The sequence below is a fragment of the Ciona robusta genome, chromosome 5, assembly GCF_009617815.1.
Source record: "Ciona robusta chromosome 5, ASM961781v2".
Taxonomy (NCBI): domain Eukaryota; kingdom Metazoa; phylum Chordata; class Ascidiacea; order Phlebobranchia; family Cionidae; genus Ciona; species Ciona robusta.
The window spans coordinates 2136947-2155834 of NC_143239.1; the positions used below are offsets into that span (position 1 = coordinate 2136947).

The window sequence follows — 18888 nt, forward strand, 5'->3', positions numbered from 1 at the left end:
TATGAATAGTGTGCGTGTGATGTTTTGTTGAGTAGATGGTAGAACAATCATTAGGGAAGCTAGACAGGAAACAGTGACGTGATCGTAATGTGTGTGTACGCTTGTGCTACTGCATGCATTACGTTATTTAATTAACAAATCTAAACCATAGAACCTTCTATAGTTAGAAAATCAAGTATAACTGGTACTTAATTTACCGATGTTTATAATATTTAAGTTATACTTCATAAATCATTTAAGAGTTACATTGTTATATTTAAAAGTTACTTTTGGGGGTTTTGGTTACTTATATTGTGTTATAACCAAATAAGAACATAAATAATGAGGCATTTATATCATATTTATTGCATATAACCAAAAATTATTCCAAGTCCCATGGTGTGCTGTACAACTTCACCCATATAGAATAGAACACACATCTTATATTATAAGTAACCAAATACACGATATGCCATAAATAATATTAAATGTCATAACTTATTATAGCCTGACATAACAACAGAAATAGAATGCAAATAACTGATTTGAATACTGACAATGCCATTTAGGCGAAATATACATCTCTTTTGTTATACAATTTGTTGATTTTTGTCTGGTACATCGTAAGCTGGGACCAGGTGTATAAACACCCGTGTTATAACGACTGTCGTTTTCGGCCACGCGAGAATAAAGTAAGTTACATTCATTCACATATTTGGTAACACAAGATCCTTACCCTGATTCAATTTGATTTGTTTTCCTTAAAATTAAATCTTCGTTGATTGTGACCTCACCATCATCATTGTCATGGTTACCACTGAGGTGAATGGAGTTAATCCAAGCAAGCATGTCATCTCTATCTTCTGCCTGTTAATATCAATAGTAATATGTTAACAGTTTTAAATTAGAAATAGCTTTTTTGGTAATATTAATATAGTAAGATGGGGAAGATGGGACACCCTTTCATTCTATTTTCTCGTCTCATTTGGTAGTAAACAAAAAACATTCAAAAAATTATAAAACCGTATCCTCACGACCCCCACAGACCGTTGTTAATTGTTTAAAACAAGATCAGGGTATTTGGATAATATGTGCTAAAGGTGTCCCATCTTACCCCTGAGAACTATAATATAAATAATTTTATTTTAATATTAGAAATTACTCTTTAATAAAAAGTGTAGTTTTTCTTTATATGATTGTCATTTTTTGTCTACCAATGTTGATATGTTATGTCTGCCAAGCAGCAAAACATCATCAGGTTATATGTCTTGCTGGATGTCAAATGTCAGAATAGTAAGCTAAAACGAAAATATAGGAAGTAACGGTAAAACATATGTAGTTATAACACTTGTTTACTGACTTGTGTAAAGGGCGCGACTGTTACACCTAACAGCCAAATGATGGAACAGGACATAATTAATGTTTTAATTGAAGGGAAAATATACGTAAAAAATAAGGTAAAGGTAATGTCATGAAATTAAGAAAGGATATCTTCAGTCATATGAATGCACTCTACTAAAAAATTATCTATGCATCTCCACACCAAACAGGCTATTATTATTACTCTACAAGTTAACATATAGTAGTGTGGGGAAAGATGGGACACCTTATCATTTTATTTTCTCGTTCCATTTGGTAGTAAAAAAAATTCAGAATATCATAAAACCGCATCCTCATGACTCCCATAGACCTTGTTTGCTTAAAACATGATCAGGATATTTAGATATTTTGTGTTTAAGGTGTCCAATCTTCCCCCACCCTAATATAACAAAAACTCCCATACCTGCAGAAGATATTCCGACCCACTGCCAGTTGTGACTTTAAAAACATTTTTCCTTTTCACGTAGTTATAAGCGATGGACACGAGTGATCCTTGAATGTTGAGAGGTTCTTCCTCTTCTAGTTGGAAGTGAGTAGGAGGTTGGTTTCCACCAGGACTTGGGTAACCTGACCCCCCAACAACGGATGGATCCTTAAATAAATAACAGTTTGTGTACAGTTGCAAAAAAAATATTAATTATACAGTGACGAACATCCAGAGGGTAAGACCAGTTAGCGGCTCTGCCCCCCCCCCCCCAAAAAAAGTCAAAAACATTAAAACATTAAGGTAATGATATGTATTTGATTTTCTTTTCGTAAGAATTTAGAATTTTCCGTCACCATAACCGATACTGTCAAGCATATATAAATTAGGAGCTACATCTATTCATTTAATCACAGTTTGTACTGTAGGAATTATTTCGTAGATGTCAATATAAAAATTGGCAACTTATAATAGGACAAGTGTGTTCTGTTGGGAATAAATGATGTTCACCTGTTTCGTTCTGCTCCAATCCTTGCATAAATACAACGATTGATCCTTCAATATCGCCCATACTGATTTCCATGACTTTTGTGAGCTTGTCCTTCTCCCTTTCTCAATTGTTGCAACCTGTGATATATATAAAGGTATAAGAGAATCCGAAAAAAACATATATGCGGAAAATAGTTACATTCTGTCACACTTGTGTGTGCTTGGGGAAAATAGAATGGTAATTGTTTCAACCCAGTGGTCACTAATGGGTTGTCTAAATTGTCACTGAGTTACACACAAAAATGATGCAAATTATTAAAAATTAGGCAAAATTTAGGACACAATTTACATCAATGTAAGATATGCTAACAATTATCACAGCACTTGCACTAATTGTATGGTATATAACTAACGTCTTTTTCTATTAAAATACATAATTCCCACTGTCAAATCTAAGTTTTATTGCTGTCCAAACCTTACAGTTATTATGCCAAATTTTACACAACTAATTAGCTTTCCATTCTTTGTGGGTGAGGTCCTTGACAAGTACCTAAGATTTAGGCCAGATTTGGCCCATTAACCAAACACCCGGAAAGCCCATTTTAGTCTTTAATGCGACCAGTACTTAACTTTGCGACATCACATCACAGTCAGACACGTATTTTCTCCACATTTTGTAACTGTGTGCTTACGAGTTACCACACTTTTCAAATTTGTGTTTAATTTTGCTTTAAAATGGCTTATAATTTGGACAACCCATTAGTGACCACTGGGTTGGAGAAATTTCCATTAAGTGTCTTTCAAGAATATTTTTGACTTTTTAACATTAATCATTTATTTACTTATTCGCATGAAAAATATTATTTTATTTTTTTACCTTAAAACAAAGGAATCCTTCCCTCAATATATTTCCATCGTCCTCTGTGATGTCAAGACATGGAGGAAGAAGAAAAGATCGAGCTCGGGAGCCTCGCCTCCCTTCATCTGCTTGAGCCTCCACAATTTGTGGTGTCTGCAACAAGTTATACAAACTGTATAATGTAATAATATTTTTTTTAGTAAAGATATGCTGTGTTTTTTAGCATGAAATTGAACTGTTAAGGATTCTCATATTTTGGTTGTTTTACAACTTATGTATAACGAATAATGGTTTTAACAAGTTTAGGTATCTAATATATACAAGTACGAACACATTTATATAAAAGTACTACAGAGGGTTAATTGTAGTTAATCTAAAACTACATTCTAATAAATAAATACATAAAGTTCCCAAACTGTTTCTTAGGATTTTTTTGGTTTTTGAAAGTACTACATTATTTGCAAAGAAGATATCACTGAAATTAAATCAACATGTTATATTCTTATTTTGGTTGTATACGAGTGTTCTATTTGTGGTTGTATATAAATGTTCTCCGTTTTTATGGGGTTAAGCAAATTTTTGTTGGGAAAAGGGGTTGTTTGGATCAAATTATTTTAATAAAATATTTTTTTGTATAAACCAAAATATATTTTATTGTAAAAACCAAAATATTTTAAAATGAACTATTGCGTTACAATCCGTTAGCAGGAAATGATAATGTTTTAACTTGAAACATTATCTCAAATTCTCATAAATTGGGTTTAATGTATAATTGAACCATGCAAATCCAAAGATTGAAGCAACAATTACTATTCAACACAATGTCAGCTTGAGTAACAAATACATGCATTAATTATTGACAACAAACTATGTTTACAACACTAACACCACAACAACTAATCACAACATCTTACCTTCTTGTCCTATAATTAGAAAAACATAAAAAGTACAAATGTTAAAAAATATTCTAAGTTTACTAAATTTTTAACTTAATTTATGTTGAATTATTTTCAAATTAAATATATTTGGTTTAAGTTTACTTACTGCTTCACCGAAGAAATTTTTTAATTTTCTGATACTTGGTTGTCGCTTGTGGGATGGTGTTCTGTAATTTTAAGAACAAACTTAAAAAAACTTGAACAATTATGTATTAGAAAAAGACACAATAAAAAAAGGTTACGTAATTATGAAAAACTTAAGTGATTAAAAAAAAACTGAAATACCTATGTATTGAAAATAGACATGAATAATTTTGTTAACGTAATTATGAAAATATTGAGTGTTAATTTAATATTTTTCAGCAATACAAAAATCAAAGTAAAATTTAAATGAATGATAAAAAATAGGTATTTTTTTAAACTTGTTTTAAAAATATTATTAAAAATAACAAACCTGAGTAAATTATCAATTGGAGGTATATTTGCCGTAGTTGCAATTTGGTACGAACGACGATGAACTCCTTTCAGTGAATTACGATCTGTAAACAATACAAGCAAACAAAATATTAGTTATAAACATTTTCTGCAATATCAAAACCAAATGATGTATAATAGAGTAGGGTGGAGGAAGATGGGACACTTCTTTATTCCATTTTCTTGTCTCATTTGGTAGTAAACAAAAAACATTCAAAAAATTATAAAACTGCATCCTCACGACTCCCATAGACCGTTGTTAATTGTTTAAAACACGATCAGGATATTTGGACATTATGTGCTCAAAGTGTCCCATCTTCCCCCACCATACTATATGAATACTGTAAAAGTGTTATTTCGTTTGTGCACAACCGTAAACCAATACAGTACAATATGAATATTCTTAAAGTGTTATTTTATCTGTGAGTTTAACATTTTCGTAGGAGGAGCCGTCTAAGCAAACTGTAATCAGTGTTTAAGTAGTGTGGGTGCATTATTTTACTCCCACTTATGAAGGTTTAAAAGCTTGCAGCATCTTTTACACCTGCCTCTCTTTCCTGGTATGATATATTGTATTTAACTGCAATGGGTAATAGTCTAACGTTTTGTGTTCATATGAATGCATTGTGTGTTTGGTTACAAAAGGATGTATTTTAACATATAACACATTCACTTTATTATATTTATATATATAAATATACACTACTGGGTTAAAAAAACTGTTATATAATTCACATTTTTCTTTGTAAATCTACTGTCTTTTGTCTATATTACAGATTAACTATTATATCATTTAGGCAATTATTATACATAGTTTAAAGCACAAATGTGAAGCCTATATGTATATATCCAATGTACATGACTTTTTAGATAGAGATCTGATGCTAAAAAACGTAACAAACAAAAATAGTTCAACCAATTGTTGTATAAGAGATACACATTTCGCCTAAATGGGATCGACAATCGCAAAATCGATTTGAATAATTCTTTACACAAGAATCGTTCAACTTTATGAGCCAGATCAGGGTTAGATTTGCGAAATTTATCACAAGTTATGACTTTGTAGGTGATAGGAAGTTGCATTAGGTGCTAATTTACTTCAGAAATATGTTGCAAAGTTCAACACAAGACCATGTGTTGTGTGCTAAATGTAAGTACACCTTTTATATTTAATACAAATAAATGTATATGACCTACAGCTGTTTTTTTTAGATAAATAAAAGGCTAAAAAATAACTAAGACTTTAAATCAAATAACAGTGTCAGCATTGACTAGTTTTATAAAACACAACGTAGCTATAAGTTACAATAACTTGTAAATATAATACACTGAGGTTATAAAAATCTCGCATATGAAACAGGCTAACAGGATGTTATTAGTAATATTACCTTATTTATACATACAGGGTGATAGGACACATAGGCCTATACGATGTAAAAGTACATTTTTGCATAAAAATTATATACTCTAATAGTTCATCCATTAAATAAAACACCTACAAAATAAGCCATTTTTATCTCTCCACAAAAATACATGAAAAAATATGACAGTAAAACTAGAACTTAATTTTTTACATCTGATATTTTATAAACCTATACTAAAACACCTATATATTACCTTTTTAATAAATGTAAAAACCAAACTATCTATTCCTAAAAAAACACTTCTTTATTGAATCTAAGCATCATTAGCAAAAATACTCTTCAGCAACTGCCCAGTGAAGCGATATTACTTAAGTCATGCCAATAAAACAACATTAAGCCATGCACAAGCAATACAGCTTCCTCAACCAACGCTTTCCTGTATAACCAGCTAAACTTTAATCTTCTTATACAACACTGTCCAACACAGCATGGAAAACTGATTTATTTAATTCGAAACTTGGGATTTAAATTTAGGTTTTTAGGTATGTTTGCAAATAGGTTTGCAAAAAATAGGTTTGCAAACATAAAAGGAAGTTTGCAAATATGAAGAAGTGTTTTTTTTTCTGTTTTATTGCTTAAAACAAGTAGTTGTACCGTTTTAAATTGACATTTTTTCTAATTCGGTTTACAAATTTAAACAAAAAATTGTTGTGTAAACTAATGTAAACCATTTTTTAGGTATGGGATATATAAGACTATAGAAATATATTTACTGATATTTTATTGGATATTTCTAAATATAAAGTTAAAATATTTTGTGGTGCCTAATAATAGCCTATGTGTGTTAATTCAAAAGGTAACTTTACCTTTCACAAATGGTACAGACACCCCAAAACACAGGTTTTACAATATAAGAAAATTTAACTTGGTCTTAAAATATGCTAAAAAATAATAAAAAAAAATAAAAAAAAATTATATAAAAAAAATAAAAGACTTTGAAAAAATACATTTGCATTATTCTGATGTTCACTTACTGCACTTTTGCCTATACATTACATTAAAACATAAATTATATTTACAATATTTGTTTATCAAATAGCTGTATACTAACCTTGATATAAAAGCAAACTAATCCGACATTCATGTCATGCATACATGTGCAATAAACTCAAGTAATTATTAAACCATGCTAATAGAACATCATCAAATGAATAAGCCGGACTATATGTCATTTAAATAACAATAGCAACAAGCCTATAGAGCTACAAGATATGCTACACTATATATAACTGTAGCTATATAAAAAACGTATACTATTCAAATTATACACTAAATTTTCTAACAGTTTTTGTTTAGTTTTAAATATATGGGAGAAAAAAAAACGCAACATAACTAGGGCATAGATATGAATCATTTTTATGTGATATCAGAAAACAATAATAAAATCATCTGAAAAATATTCTGTGTAGTTCATTCTGTTATAGCAAAAATTGGTTAAAATATTTAAAATTGTTCAAAACTTAGTTTCTATCACATATAAAAAACTATTTAAATACAATTAATTTTATTCTCTTTTTCAGATAATTTGGTATATTCATTATAAATTTTTATATTCAAAATATAGTTTTTTTTTTATGTTTAAGATATTAGATTTACACAAATAAATTCATTTCTAACAATTCACTGACTAATGATGGTAATTAGGGTCATTGAGGAATCATACAAACAAATGTGAGTGTATTCTGGGAGATCTATAATTAGAACATGCAGTAACACAGGTGAACCAGGTCACCACAACCTGACTAATAGGAAACTTTTCCTGTAAGACTTACTACTGCTGGCAAATATGTATATTAGGTTAAGAAAATGCATTTAGCAAACAACACTGATATAGCTCAAACAATTTTTTTTTAGATTTTGCAAAATATTACTGTATAAACTGATGACGTTTCATTCTATCCTATAGTCTCGCCATATGATAGACAAAACGTTGGAAATACACTGCGTTTTTATACCAGATGAGCCATTAATATATTATTTATAATTATTAGGATTGCAACTAAAGTTCACAAATACAGCTGCAATAACAATCAAGGCACTAAACACTGGAAATTAGCTTTAACAACATGAACTTTTACTTTCTAATGAATAAATAAAGAGAAATCACCTAGTAGCTGCACTGTTTGAATGTTTATGGATAAAAAAAAAAAAAACAGATAGAAAAAATGTTGTGTGGGCTATACTGTATTATGAGGTACAGTGTAAAAAAATTGCCAACTTTAATAAGAAATCACTCAGTACCTGCACTGCTTGACCGTTTCTGTTCCCGTAACACAACATTCACTGTGTTTTCCACAGTTGATAAAATACTGTCGGCTGACGTGCTGCGACCAATTTTACCTGAATAAACAAAAGTAACATTTTATAAAAGGTTTAAGTGGTTTATAAAACTGATTTTAATGCAAAAAATGGAAAGCATTTCAATTTTAAAAACTAGTGATAATGAAGTTTGTATTACTTATTTTAAATAAAACAAAAAAACACTTAACAAAATGTTTAAAACGTTCAAAAAGTGTATAAAAAACTGGAATAAAGTTCATTTTTATAAAGAAACTGAAAACACAGTGTGTATGCATTCAGACTTATATAAAATAAAACAAAAAATTACTAATTAAAATACACTCAAAAAACAATTCCCCCAAAATGTCCATAAAGTCTATATAAAACTGGAATACAGTTTAAAATCACATGCTATTCATAACAATGTATGCATGTGTCGATTTATATCAAACAGAAATTAAATTACCTCTGTTTGCTATGTTGTTATCTGTATCCAATGTTACATCACTGACATTACACATTGAACCATCTGTGTCACGATCGGGCTGTTTCAAAATATATAATGGTAAAATAAACAACAACAATCTATTGAGTAAAGTGAAGGAAAAATGAATACAAGATACCTTGTACAATACAAGCTTTGAGGTGGAAAAAGTTTTGATGGTGATTTGAATAGATTAAGCGCTATGTTATACTTTTAACAAAAGCAAATTAACATTATTTGTAACAAATTATCTACAAGATTTAGAGTCTGCTTATCTGGTATAATATGGCTAAAAAAATTAAACAATGTTTTGTGAACCTAACGGCAAGACCTAATAAGCGTCTTCTATGAAGAATAAAGAACGTAACATTTCTAAGTTTTTTTTGCCAACTTTATATTTATAATTTTATACAGTCAAATGCATTATCAGAGCACCGCAATTGAGCTACACACCGTGTTTATATAGCAAAATACAAAAGCCTTTTAAAGAAAAATCATGGGGATTTAACACCTTAGGCACAAAATGTGGAAATACTTGTTAGAAATGTTCATTTGCCCAATGACCTTATTTGTATACTGTTATACTTATACTATACATATATATAGTAGTGTGGGGTAGATGGGAAACTTTTAGCACCGAATATCTCGATATCCTAATCGTGTTTTAAACAAATAAAAATGTTCTTGTCAAGAGTATAAGGTGTTATAATTCTTTGAATGTTTTTTTTACTACCAAATGGGACGAAAAAAACAGAATAAAAAGTTGTCCAATCTTCCCCCACCTTACTATATATATATATATATATATATATATATATATGCCTCATTTCTATATTATAAACAACACTTACAGTCACATCATCACTTGATTCCATTGCTTCAATATAACTGATCCGGTGAGCAGATTGAACCTTTTTATATCCTGATCTACCCCTTCTACTACCACTGGATAAAGGGAGCATCCTCTTACAAGTTTCAGGGTCTGCATTCTCTTGGTGGGAATGCATTTTACTATCCTGCTCCTGTAAAGAAATGAGAAAATGTTATGACTGGTTTAAATAGTTATATAGCGAGCCTTGAAGCAGGCACTCGCATATACTGTATAGCTGAGGTCATTATACAGCTTAGACTATCTGTAGGCAAAATGCCAAATGCTTACACCATTTGAAACACGTGACTTATATAAAAGCACTGACTCTCAGACAGTCTATTTTAGTACAGCAAATAAAAAACAGATTTAAATAATCTATAAAATTGTTTTGCAAATACTATTTTCCCAAAACTTGACTGTTAACTGGTAAACTTTCTGTGGCAACAGCTTGTAAAGATACAATATTACTTAATCACTAACTATTTTGAACTTTAGTCTCCCTAATCCCACACTTTTGTACATAATCAATCACACGATAAATGAACCTTAAAGTATTGAAATTTACAACTTGTTTATCCCCTATGTCACTTCCTGCACGTGCAGACGTGGCTAAGTTTGTTTGTGTCTCAGTTTTTGATACATCAACACCATTACCAGGAATCAATAAGAAGGTAAATTATCTCGCTATACCAGGCATATCATTATCATCTCTGTTGTAAATTCTATACGAATTTTATAAAGTTCATTATTTCGACTAAAATTTATTGAAACATTTATTTTACATACTGTAAACTTTATAGGAATTAAATAAGAATATACCTCATTTTTTTGACTTAAAATAACATAAATTTATTGAAACATTTATTTTACTGATTGTAAATTCCATAAGAATTGTTCCTTTTTTCACTTGTTCATAGTTCATTTTTTCACTTGTTATAATATAAATTTATTTATTTTTTATTAGAAGACTAAATGAAGCATATAGTTTATTTATTTGACTTGTAATAACATGAATTTATTAAAAAAATTGCAATTTGTAAATTCTACAAGAAAAAAGCATATCATGCCTGCTGTTTCTTCAGACTGCTATACAACTACTTAATATAATATTACCACCTATACAGATATTCTTACCATACTTAACTACTAATCATATTAGTTATACAAAATATAGTCTGGTTTTATAAACAGGCAGTGAAGCATTCAATCTACTTGTCAAGCGTTTCAAACTGGGACGAAACTATAATTTATATCTGTCAATCATACATAAGTTATAAATAAACATTTGAATAACTGGGTAACATAAACACTGGTATTTTTAATTTAATAGTATGCAAATTTATCTTGCATAATTTTATGTTTATAGTGGTTCAATTTAACAAGCTGAATGCTACATTCAAAACAAGTTTATATACATTTTTTTGTGGTCAAAAACTTTATATGAAAAAAATAAATACATAAATAAAAAAAAAATAAAAAAACATTAATTTGTAAGGGTAGAATAGTTAAAACACAAAAATAGTAAAATAAATTTGTTTTGCCACCTAAGAATTTTAAATATGTTTGCCACTAGCTCAATCTAAAAGCTGCAGTCATTACAAGACATATAGTAGAGTGGGGGAAGAAGGGACACCTTTAGCATATATCCAAATATCCTGATCGTGTTTTAAACAATTAACAACGGTCTATGGGAGCCGTGAGGACACGGTTTTCATATTTTTTAGAATGTTCTTTATTTACTTCCAAATGGAACGAGAAATAGATTAAAAAAAAGGTGTCCCATCTCCCCACACCCTACTATATCTTTATACAAATTTCCAAATTACCTGCTGTTCTGTAGGGCTAGTCTTCTCATCTATATATGGGATACTAGCTTCATCAGTTGGATATCCAAACTTAACAGCACGAGCCACCGCTTGCTGTCTTGGTGACGGTAAATTCATTGCTTCCATATTTCTCTTTGTTTTAGGTGTTCTGTAAAAAAAAGGTAAACTAATTTGAGCAAAATGAAATTATTAGACTGCCATTTGCTACTAACTGGTGCAGGGTATTTAAGGGGGCAAAAAGGGTGGTAACTGGTTACTTCTTAATAAAAAAAAAAACTTTTTTTCAAAAAACATTGGTGCAAATTATCAAAACAAAAAGAACTATTTTGTTACTTTTATTAAAACAGAATGTATAACAATGTAAATACATTAGGCCTACCTAATAAAAAATATTATAACCAAAAAAAGGATTATTTTGTGCAGACACAAACTATTAAAACATACTGTAAAAGGTATATATATATATATATATACATATAATTTGGTTATCCCCGCAATAGTTTTAAAACTGACCATCGCAGATACCGGACATACCTTAGTTTTTAATATATCATAATAACATAACAGGCAAAAAATTGACATAGATTCAAAGTTTAGACTGTGTTTCAGTGAAACTTCCCCAAGGTTAAATTTATTATAAGATCAGTTCTTAAAATAATGACAAAATACATAATGACAGTCTAAAAAAGTTTTGGTAATGCAAAAAAAAATATATTCAATTTCAAAATATTTGTATCCTACTGGAACAACTGAGTGACCAACATTAAGTACGATTTTCACAAAATAAGTTTGTAAAAATGACCCAGCTTGTATACACCATTGAACTTATACTATTTTCTATTACTAGCATAACCCTGAGGAAACAGAAGTAATAACGAACTATCAAACTGGCTTTAACTGACACTAACACCTCCCTATTAAGAGCTTGTATATTGTGACTGAATAAGAAAGCTATAACTGTTCACTGACACACATAACTTGACACACAAGGATAATAATTAACTGAAGGTTACACTTGTTGCTTGCCGACACCGGGTTAAATAGACACAATATATTTGCCCATGTGCTGTAGTAAGCTATGTTTACTTAGTAAAACTGTTTCAGGTTTCAGTCATCACTATTTCTAGTCCACTTTTCTACACTTTTCTACATATATAGTAGGGTAGGGGAAGATGGGATACCTTTTTATTGTTAATTGATTTAAACACAATCAGGATATTTGGATATTATGTGCTAAATCTGTTTTATCTCCACACTACTATATAATTGACTTTTCTAAATAACATTACCCTAAGAACATAACTTGCTGAATGTGATTTAGATCCTTTTCAATATAAAAGCAATAGAGGAACTGAAATAAAGAACAACAAACACAACAATAGTCTGGAAATAACTCAGCAAACAGAAGTTAAGTCTAGTTACCTTTTAACATTGGATAGTTCAGCGTATTCAGTGAAACGCTTATGACGAGGTTGTCGCGGTGATGGTTCTGATTTTGCATCTGAACTCCGTCGTTCATGTTTCTCCCTAAAATAATAGAAATTGAGCAACTATGTAATGTTTTAAAGGGGTCACAATTTCTTTTAAAGGGGGCCACAGTTTTTTTTTAAATGAGTCACAATCTTTTTTTAATGGGGTCACAATTTTTTTGTTTGTGGACTTAATATTTTTGCCTTTAATTTTTTAAAGGACGTCACCAGACAAATTTTCTGAATATAAAACAGGACTGGGTAAACTATGAACCAAATAGGGCAATTACATCTTTTTTTCCTTGTTGAATCACAACAGATCACAATTTTGCCACACATTTTGTATATCACTATGTGGCTTCATGGCGAACCTACCATATCTAACAAAATTTGATCGAACTATTCGGCGCATATAAAGACACATAAAAAAAAAACAGAAACACTAACTTTTAATAATAAAAATATTCAACAGTTAAAAAATATAAAAAATAAATATAGTAGGGTAGGGGAAGATGAGACATCTTTTCACTTTATTTTCTTGCCCATTTGGTAGTAAACAAAGAACATCTAAAGAATTATTTAAAACCTTGTCCTTACGACTCCCATAGACCAAATTTAAATCAGATATTTAGATTTATGTGCTAAAGGTGTCTCATTTTCCCCCACCCTACTATATGTGTAGTAAAGTGGACTAGAAATAGTAATGACTGAAGCAGTTTTACTAAGTTAACATAGCTTACTACAGCACATATATAAAACAGAATTACTAACTTTTTATGATGAGCTGGTGAATTGCTTCTTGCCGTTCTTTTATCATTATATAAAGCAGCAGAACTATCCTCACTGGTGGATGTGATGTTTGATCTTCCGTGAGACTTTGATCTTGACGACGAACGCTTCGGTCGTTTCGTTGAACGAGGTGTTTTATGGCTGAAGATTTTAAAATTTATTTAGAAATCATAGTTTTAATAATAAAGTATTGTATTTAAAATTAATGACTATTTTTAGTTTTTACATTTTTTAAACATTTTAAAAGAAAATAGAAACCATAGTTTTGAAAATAGAAACATTTAAGTAATGGATTTCAAACTAATGAATTTTTTAGTTTTTACGTTTTTTTATACATTTTAAAAATTTAGGAACCATAGTTTTGATAATAAAGTATTGGATTTTAAACTAATAAAAAATAGTCAAATTTAATATTTTTTAACATTTTTTTTGCTTATTTATAGTTACAGTGTTTTTTTTGGGGAGGTTATTAAACAAATAGTAATATTCTGTATGGGTGAGGTTCTGGGTCGCCTGTGATGGTAATTATAGCGGTTTATAAACTTGACATATTTACCTCTGTTCATCTTGTTTTTCTTGCTGATGAGTTTTGGATTCTCGAGAAATTGATCGCTGTTGAAAGTTTTAGGGTAATTTTAATATTCAGAAATACCACAATATTAAATAAATATTTTACAAAGAAAACTGCAAAACATGATGATCTTAAAATGTAGTCCGGAGCGCTTTAACTAAATTAAACCTTTTAGAATCAAAATTTAGGATATATAGCATACAGCACAAAACTTATACACCATAAAAATTAAAAAAACATTTTATTGAAAATAGGTCTTTAATGCATACACTTCAGTATTAATAGATTTAAATGTGATTTTCACAGTCAAAAATCCACCAAAAGAAAAATAAGAAACAAATTACCGATTCATTTCCAGATGCAGAAGAAGACGTTATATTGTCGATTGTTTTCGATTTGTTTGAAGTTGTTTGTTTTCTTAACATTGAAGGCACGAACTTCACTGGTGCTACTACTTCTAGTGATCTGTTTATATAGAAACTTTTAAAGACATATATATATGTATACAATACAAATACATACATAAATTTCCTATGTATTTCTAGCGTTGTTTTAAAGCCAAAGCTTTTCTTATAGTGCGTAGAAAAATACAATTAAATTATTTTGGTTGGTTGTATAATTAAACATGTTTAATATCAATTTTTTTAAATCCATTGCTTATTTAGGCCATTTATAGTAAATTAATTATCATTTCCATTGCAAGACTACCACAGGTCCACAATGTATAATTATAACTCATGGAATCAATTTGCTACTAGGCATGCCGCATGCGGTAACTAAATAATGAAAAAGTTTCAGAAAACCAATTTTGAAATTTAAAGCTATCAATCATACTATAAATTTTTGAAATTCCAAGTATATGATAAAACTAACCTGTTCTGCAGAGGTCGATTAAACCTTCCCAATACATTATCAGGTTCACTATCATCAGATGAAGGAAGAATGAACATCCGAGCGTTCCTTCTTTCCCTCATATTCGTACGAGATATTCCGCCATTTTCAGCACGAGGTGACCTCAGTTCAACAGGGACAGAAGATGTTTCATTTGTTGAGAACGTAAGAGAGGGAGGAGCACCAGCTCTGTTGATCGGTTTACCACCTGTTTATGAGAATAGAGTTTAAATTTAAACCTAATATTTTAAAATTATTAGAAAAATGAAAAAAAAGTAGAAATTTTAAATGAATAAAAATGGGAAAATTTGATTATTTAAAAAAATAAAAATGGGAAAGTGTCAACGCTTGGCTACTTTCAATTTTTTAATGTCGTAGGTTTGGATACATCCTACATGTCGTAGGTTTAAAAAAATAATTGATTTTTGAAATTAATGTAAGTCTGTAGACTGTAATAATAAAAAAAAACTCTTTAATATTTAAAAAAAATATATTTGGAAAGCTTTTTGTTATTTCGACATTTTAAATTTCACATTTGCAAAAACACACAAAACCACAGCCACACAAAGAACTAAACACATTTAGAAATAATAACATTATACCTTGCAGCACTCATCAACAGAAGATAAATTATTATTATTTTATAAATGAATGAAATTTACTGATGAGTGCATTACAGAAAAATCTTTAATAAAATTGCTATCTAAGGCTAAGCTTTTTCAATATCACTTGAGTTATAGAGTACTGTTACGTAATAGTGATATCGTTCTCAAGTACCCACTATAAAATTTCTCTGTAATACTTTACCCTAACAAGAAACTAAAACAACACACTATTTAAGGCATCTTAAGAAATAGCTCTGGTATATTTCAGAACTATAAAAATAGTTTCAAAAACTTTTTCATATTTTGACTTTTTCCATTTTTTAGTTGGCAATTTTTTTTCAATTTTTATGTAAAAGAAGTTTAAGTTTTATGTACAAACTTACGCCTTGAAACAACTTCAACGGTGGGACTGGAAGTGGTGATTGTTTCATTTAAATCAGACGTCTGAAATGATAAAAAGTGTTAAAAAAAAATAATATAACAGTTTAACCTAAGAAATGTATATATTTTACATATATTGTATAGAATTACAAAAGAAAAAAAAATGTAATAAAAAAGTTACTTAATTTTATTAAAACATACCAAAGAAAAAAGTCTTTGGCCTAAACATACAAATTCCTATTTTCACCTGGTTTATGTTGCTCTTAACGGGGGCTGCGTTCTGCAAACAGGTATATGCATCAGATGTTAGTTCTTTCCACTCAATTTTCTTGTTTCCTTGTACATATCTTTCCTCTTTTAACTGGGAAGGTGTAACCACCGCAGTTTTATTTTTTTCATCATTGTCAACAGCTGTCCAAGACTCCCTTTCTCTTTGTTTTGCGGTTTGCCTTTCCGCACGTGCTTGTTTTTTCCTCTGTCTGTCTGATTTCCGATCTGAACCAGTTAATTCCACTTTTGGTGAACTCGTTTCAACCGGTTCCAGGGACGTACTACTCCTTGGTGTGGTAACAGGGGAATTCAGTTTGCTAGTTGTTTCAGGAATTTGGTAGGACTTTGGGTTTGAATCAACGTACTTAAGACGGATATCTCCTTTGTATCTTGCGCCATCATTTTCCTCATCACTTAGCTGGGAAGATGAAACGATTATTTTCATCAGGAAGAATTAATTTATGAATGTATATCTATATTAACAAGTTAGACAGTGGTAGCTTTGGTGAAATATGCATTAAAATGATGATATACAACTGTCAATTATTATTTAAGCAGATCTACAAAAAATGAAATGAAATTTTGATGGTCTAGCAGTTGAAAGCTTTAATTTTAACATTTATAAAACTTTTAACTTTTAACTACCCCCGAATTTTTGACATGAAAAATTTTGAAACAAAAATGTGATTTAATAATTAGGTATCACAAAAAGATTTTACAGAAATATTGTTTGGAAAACTCAATTTAACAAACAACTTGAATTTAATTTTTACCTGATGTGTTCCATGTTTAGGTTGGTGAGATTCGATTATATCGGGGGGAGGGGCGGGTGATAGCTTTGGTTCTTGTTGTTCCTGTTATTTATTTATTTATTTATTTACATTATAAGGATTACAAATACAAAACTGTAAGAGAAACAGATCAGTTGTTATTTATATAGAACAGTATTTCTAAATCTCTTCATTTGTGCGATATTGTACAATAGGATATATATACGCTTAAATTTTATATTTATAAATATTTTTTTGTAATTTTTTTATATTTATAATTTTTTCTTAATAAGATAAAAAAAAATATTATCAATTTTTTGATCAAACAATAATCTACAGAGCTGTACATTTTGAAAATCCTTTAGTTTGCAGTTTTTTTTAACATTTATGTAGCTATATACATATTTTATTTAGTTAGTTAAACAAAAATAGCTGTTCCATTTTTAATTGGTTTATAAGCAGAGGCAGTCAAACCAAAAATGTTGGGGGAACAAATTTATATTAATACTTTTCTATTTTAATAAATTTGTACTTTTAAGTTTTTCATATTTTATTTTTTGAATAAATCCATGGTAAAACAAAACAAAATCTAGATGTTATTTGTTTTTCAGCTTGTTTTGTACTTAATTACACGTATATAGTAGGGTGGGAGAAGATGGGACACATTTCATTCTATTTTCTCGCCCAATTTGGTAGTAAAGAAAGAACATTCAAAAAATTATAAATCCATATCCTCACGACTTAAATAAACTCTTGCTAATTGTTTAAAACACGATCAGGATATTTAGATATTTGCTGCTAAAAATGCCCTATCTTACCCCACCCTACTATATAAGCATTCCCTTACCTCATAATATGCCACAAGTTGTTCAGGAACATTTGATTTGACATTAGATATTAAGGGAGACGCCTCTTTATTTTTTTCATTGTTTGGATTAAAGTTGGTTATCTTCCTTCTTTGTTGAGAACCACGGCGAACCTATGTAGAAATAAAATGTGGTTGTATTAAAAAACATTTTTCTTATAAAGTAATCTGTTTCTGTAATAAAAATAACTATTTGGTGTAGATTATACCAGATAATGTCATTTTTATTGCTCTACAGTAAACGTGAGAAAATTACTTCAAGTATCACTTATATGCCAAATTCCAACTGAATTCCCTATTTTTCTTATGATACATGAACCTAGCATACATCTGCAACATGTGAATCAGTTTGGTCCACTGCTAAACTAGGCTTATGAAATCTTTTAACACTTACTTCTAGTTTAACTGCAGCACCAGATTCCAAACTCTTTAATCTATCATCTAATGACCGGCGTCCGCATAATTTGTTTTGTTGCTTTCGAACATAAGTCTCCCTAATAAATGTAAAATATATCGTATTGGTATGCAATTATAAAACGATGTGGCACAGTGGCCATAGGCTGTGAGAAGATGGTTGAATAATACTATAACATTAGTTTTTGTTTATCATTAAATGAGTAGTCAAAAAAGTCCTGTTTTTTCAAGACAAATTAAAGAGTTTTACAAAAGTCCCGACTTTGCCCACCCTACTATATCTTAGATTTTTTGACCAAACTAAAACTAATTTTATGAGACCAAATCAAACTGTGCAAAATATTTTATTTAACTAAAATGCTGGATTGGTGATTGAACTACAAAACTTTGGCAGTTTTAATTTGACTTAGCGGGCATTCAAAATTTTTATGCTTT

At 29.7% G+C, this 18888-nt stretch overlaps 1 protein-coding gene across 3 annotated transcripts in view; it reads right to left on the reverse strand.

Moving 5' to 3' along the window:
* The window catches only part of LOC149735484 (uncharacterized), a 38203-nt gene that overhangs the window by 9221 nt on the left and 10094 nt on the right, over positions 1-18888 (reverse strand). For all 3 annotated transcript variants that reach the window (XM_089877661.1, XM_089877662.1, XM_089877663.1), the window contains exons 4-23: positions 18434-18533; positions 18022-18153; positions 17178-17258; positions 16382-16822; positions 16137-16197; positions 15131-15356; positions 14602-14722; positions 14243-14298; positions 13669-13827; positions 12851-12955; positions 11429-11576; positions 9583-9753; positions 8714-8792; positions 8209-8307; positions 4524-4608; positions 4176-4236; positions 3150-3284; positions 2294-2410; positions 1763-1951; positions 716-846 (exon numbers count right to left, since the gene is read on the reverse strand). In XM_089877661.1, coding sequence (XP_089733787.1) covers positions 716-846; positions 1763-1951; positions 2294-2410; positions 3150-3284; positions 4176-4236; positions 4524-4608; positions 8209-8307; positions 8714-8792; positions 9583-9753; positions 11429-11576; positions 12851-12955; positions 13669-13827; positions 14243-14298; positions 14602-14722; positions 15131-15356; positions 16137-16197; positions 16382-16822; positions 17178-17258; positions 18022-18153; positions 18434-18533 — 2697 coding nt within the window. The remainder of the gene's footprint in view (positions 1-715; positions 847-1762; positions 1952-2293; positions 2411-3149; positions 3285-4175; positions 4237-4523; positions 4609-8208; positions 8308-8713; positions 8793-9582; positions 9754-11428; positions 11577-12850; positions 12956-13668; positions 13828-14242; positions 14299-14601; positions 14723-15130; positions 15357-16136; positions 16198-16381; positions 16823-17177; positions 17259-18021; positions 18154-18433; positions 18534-18888) is intronic.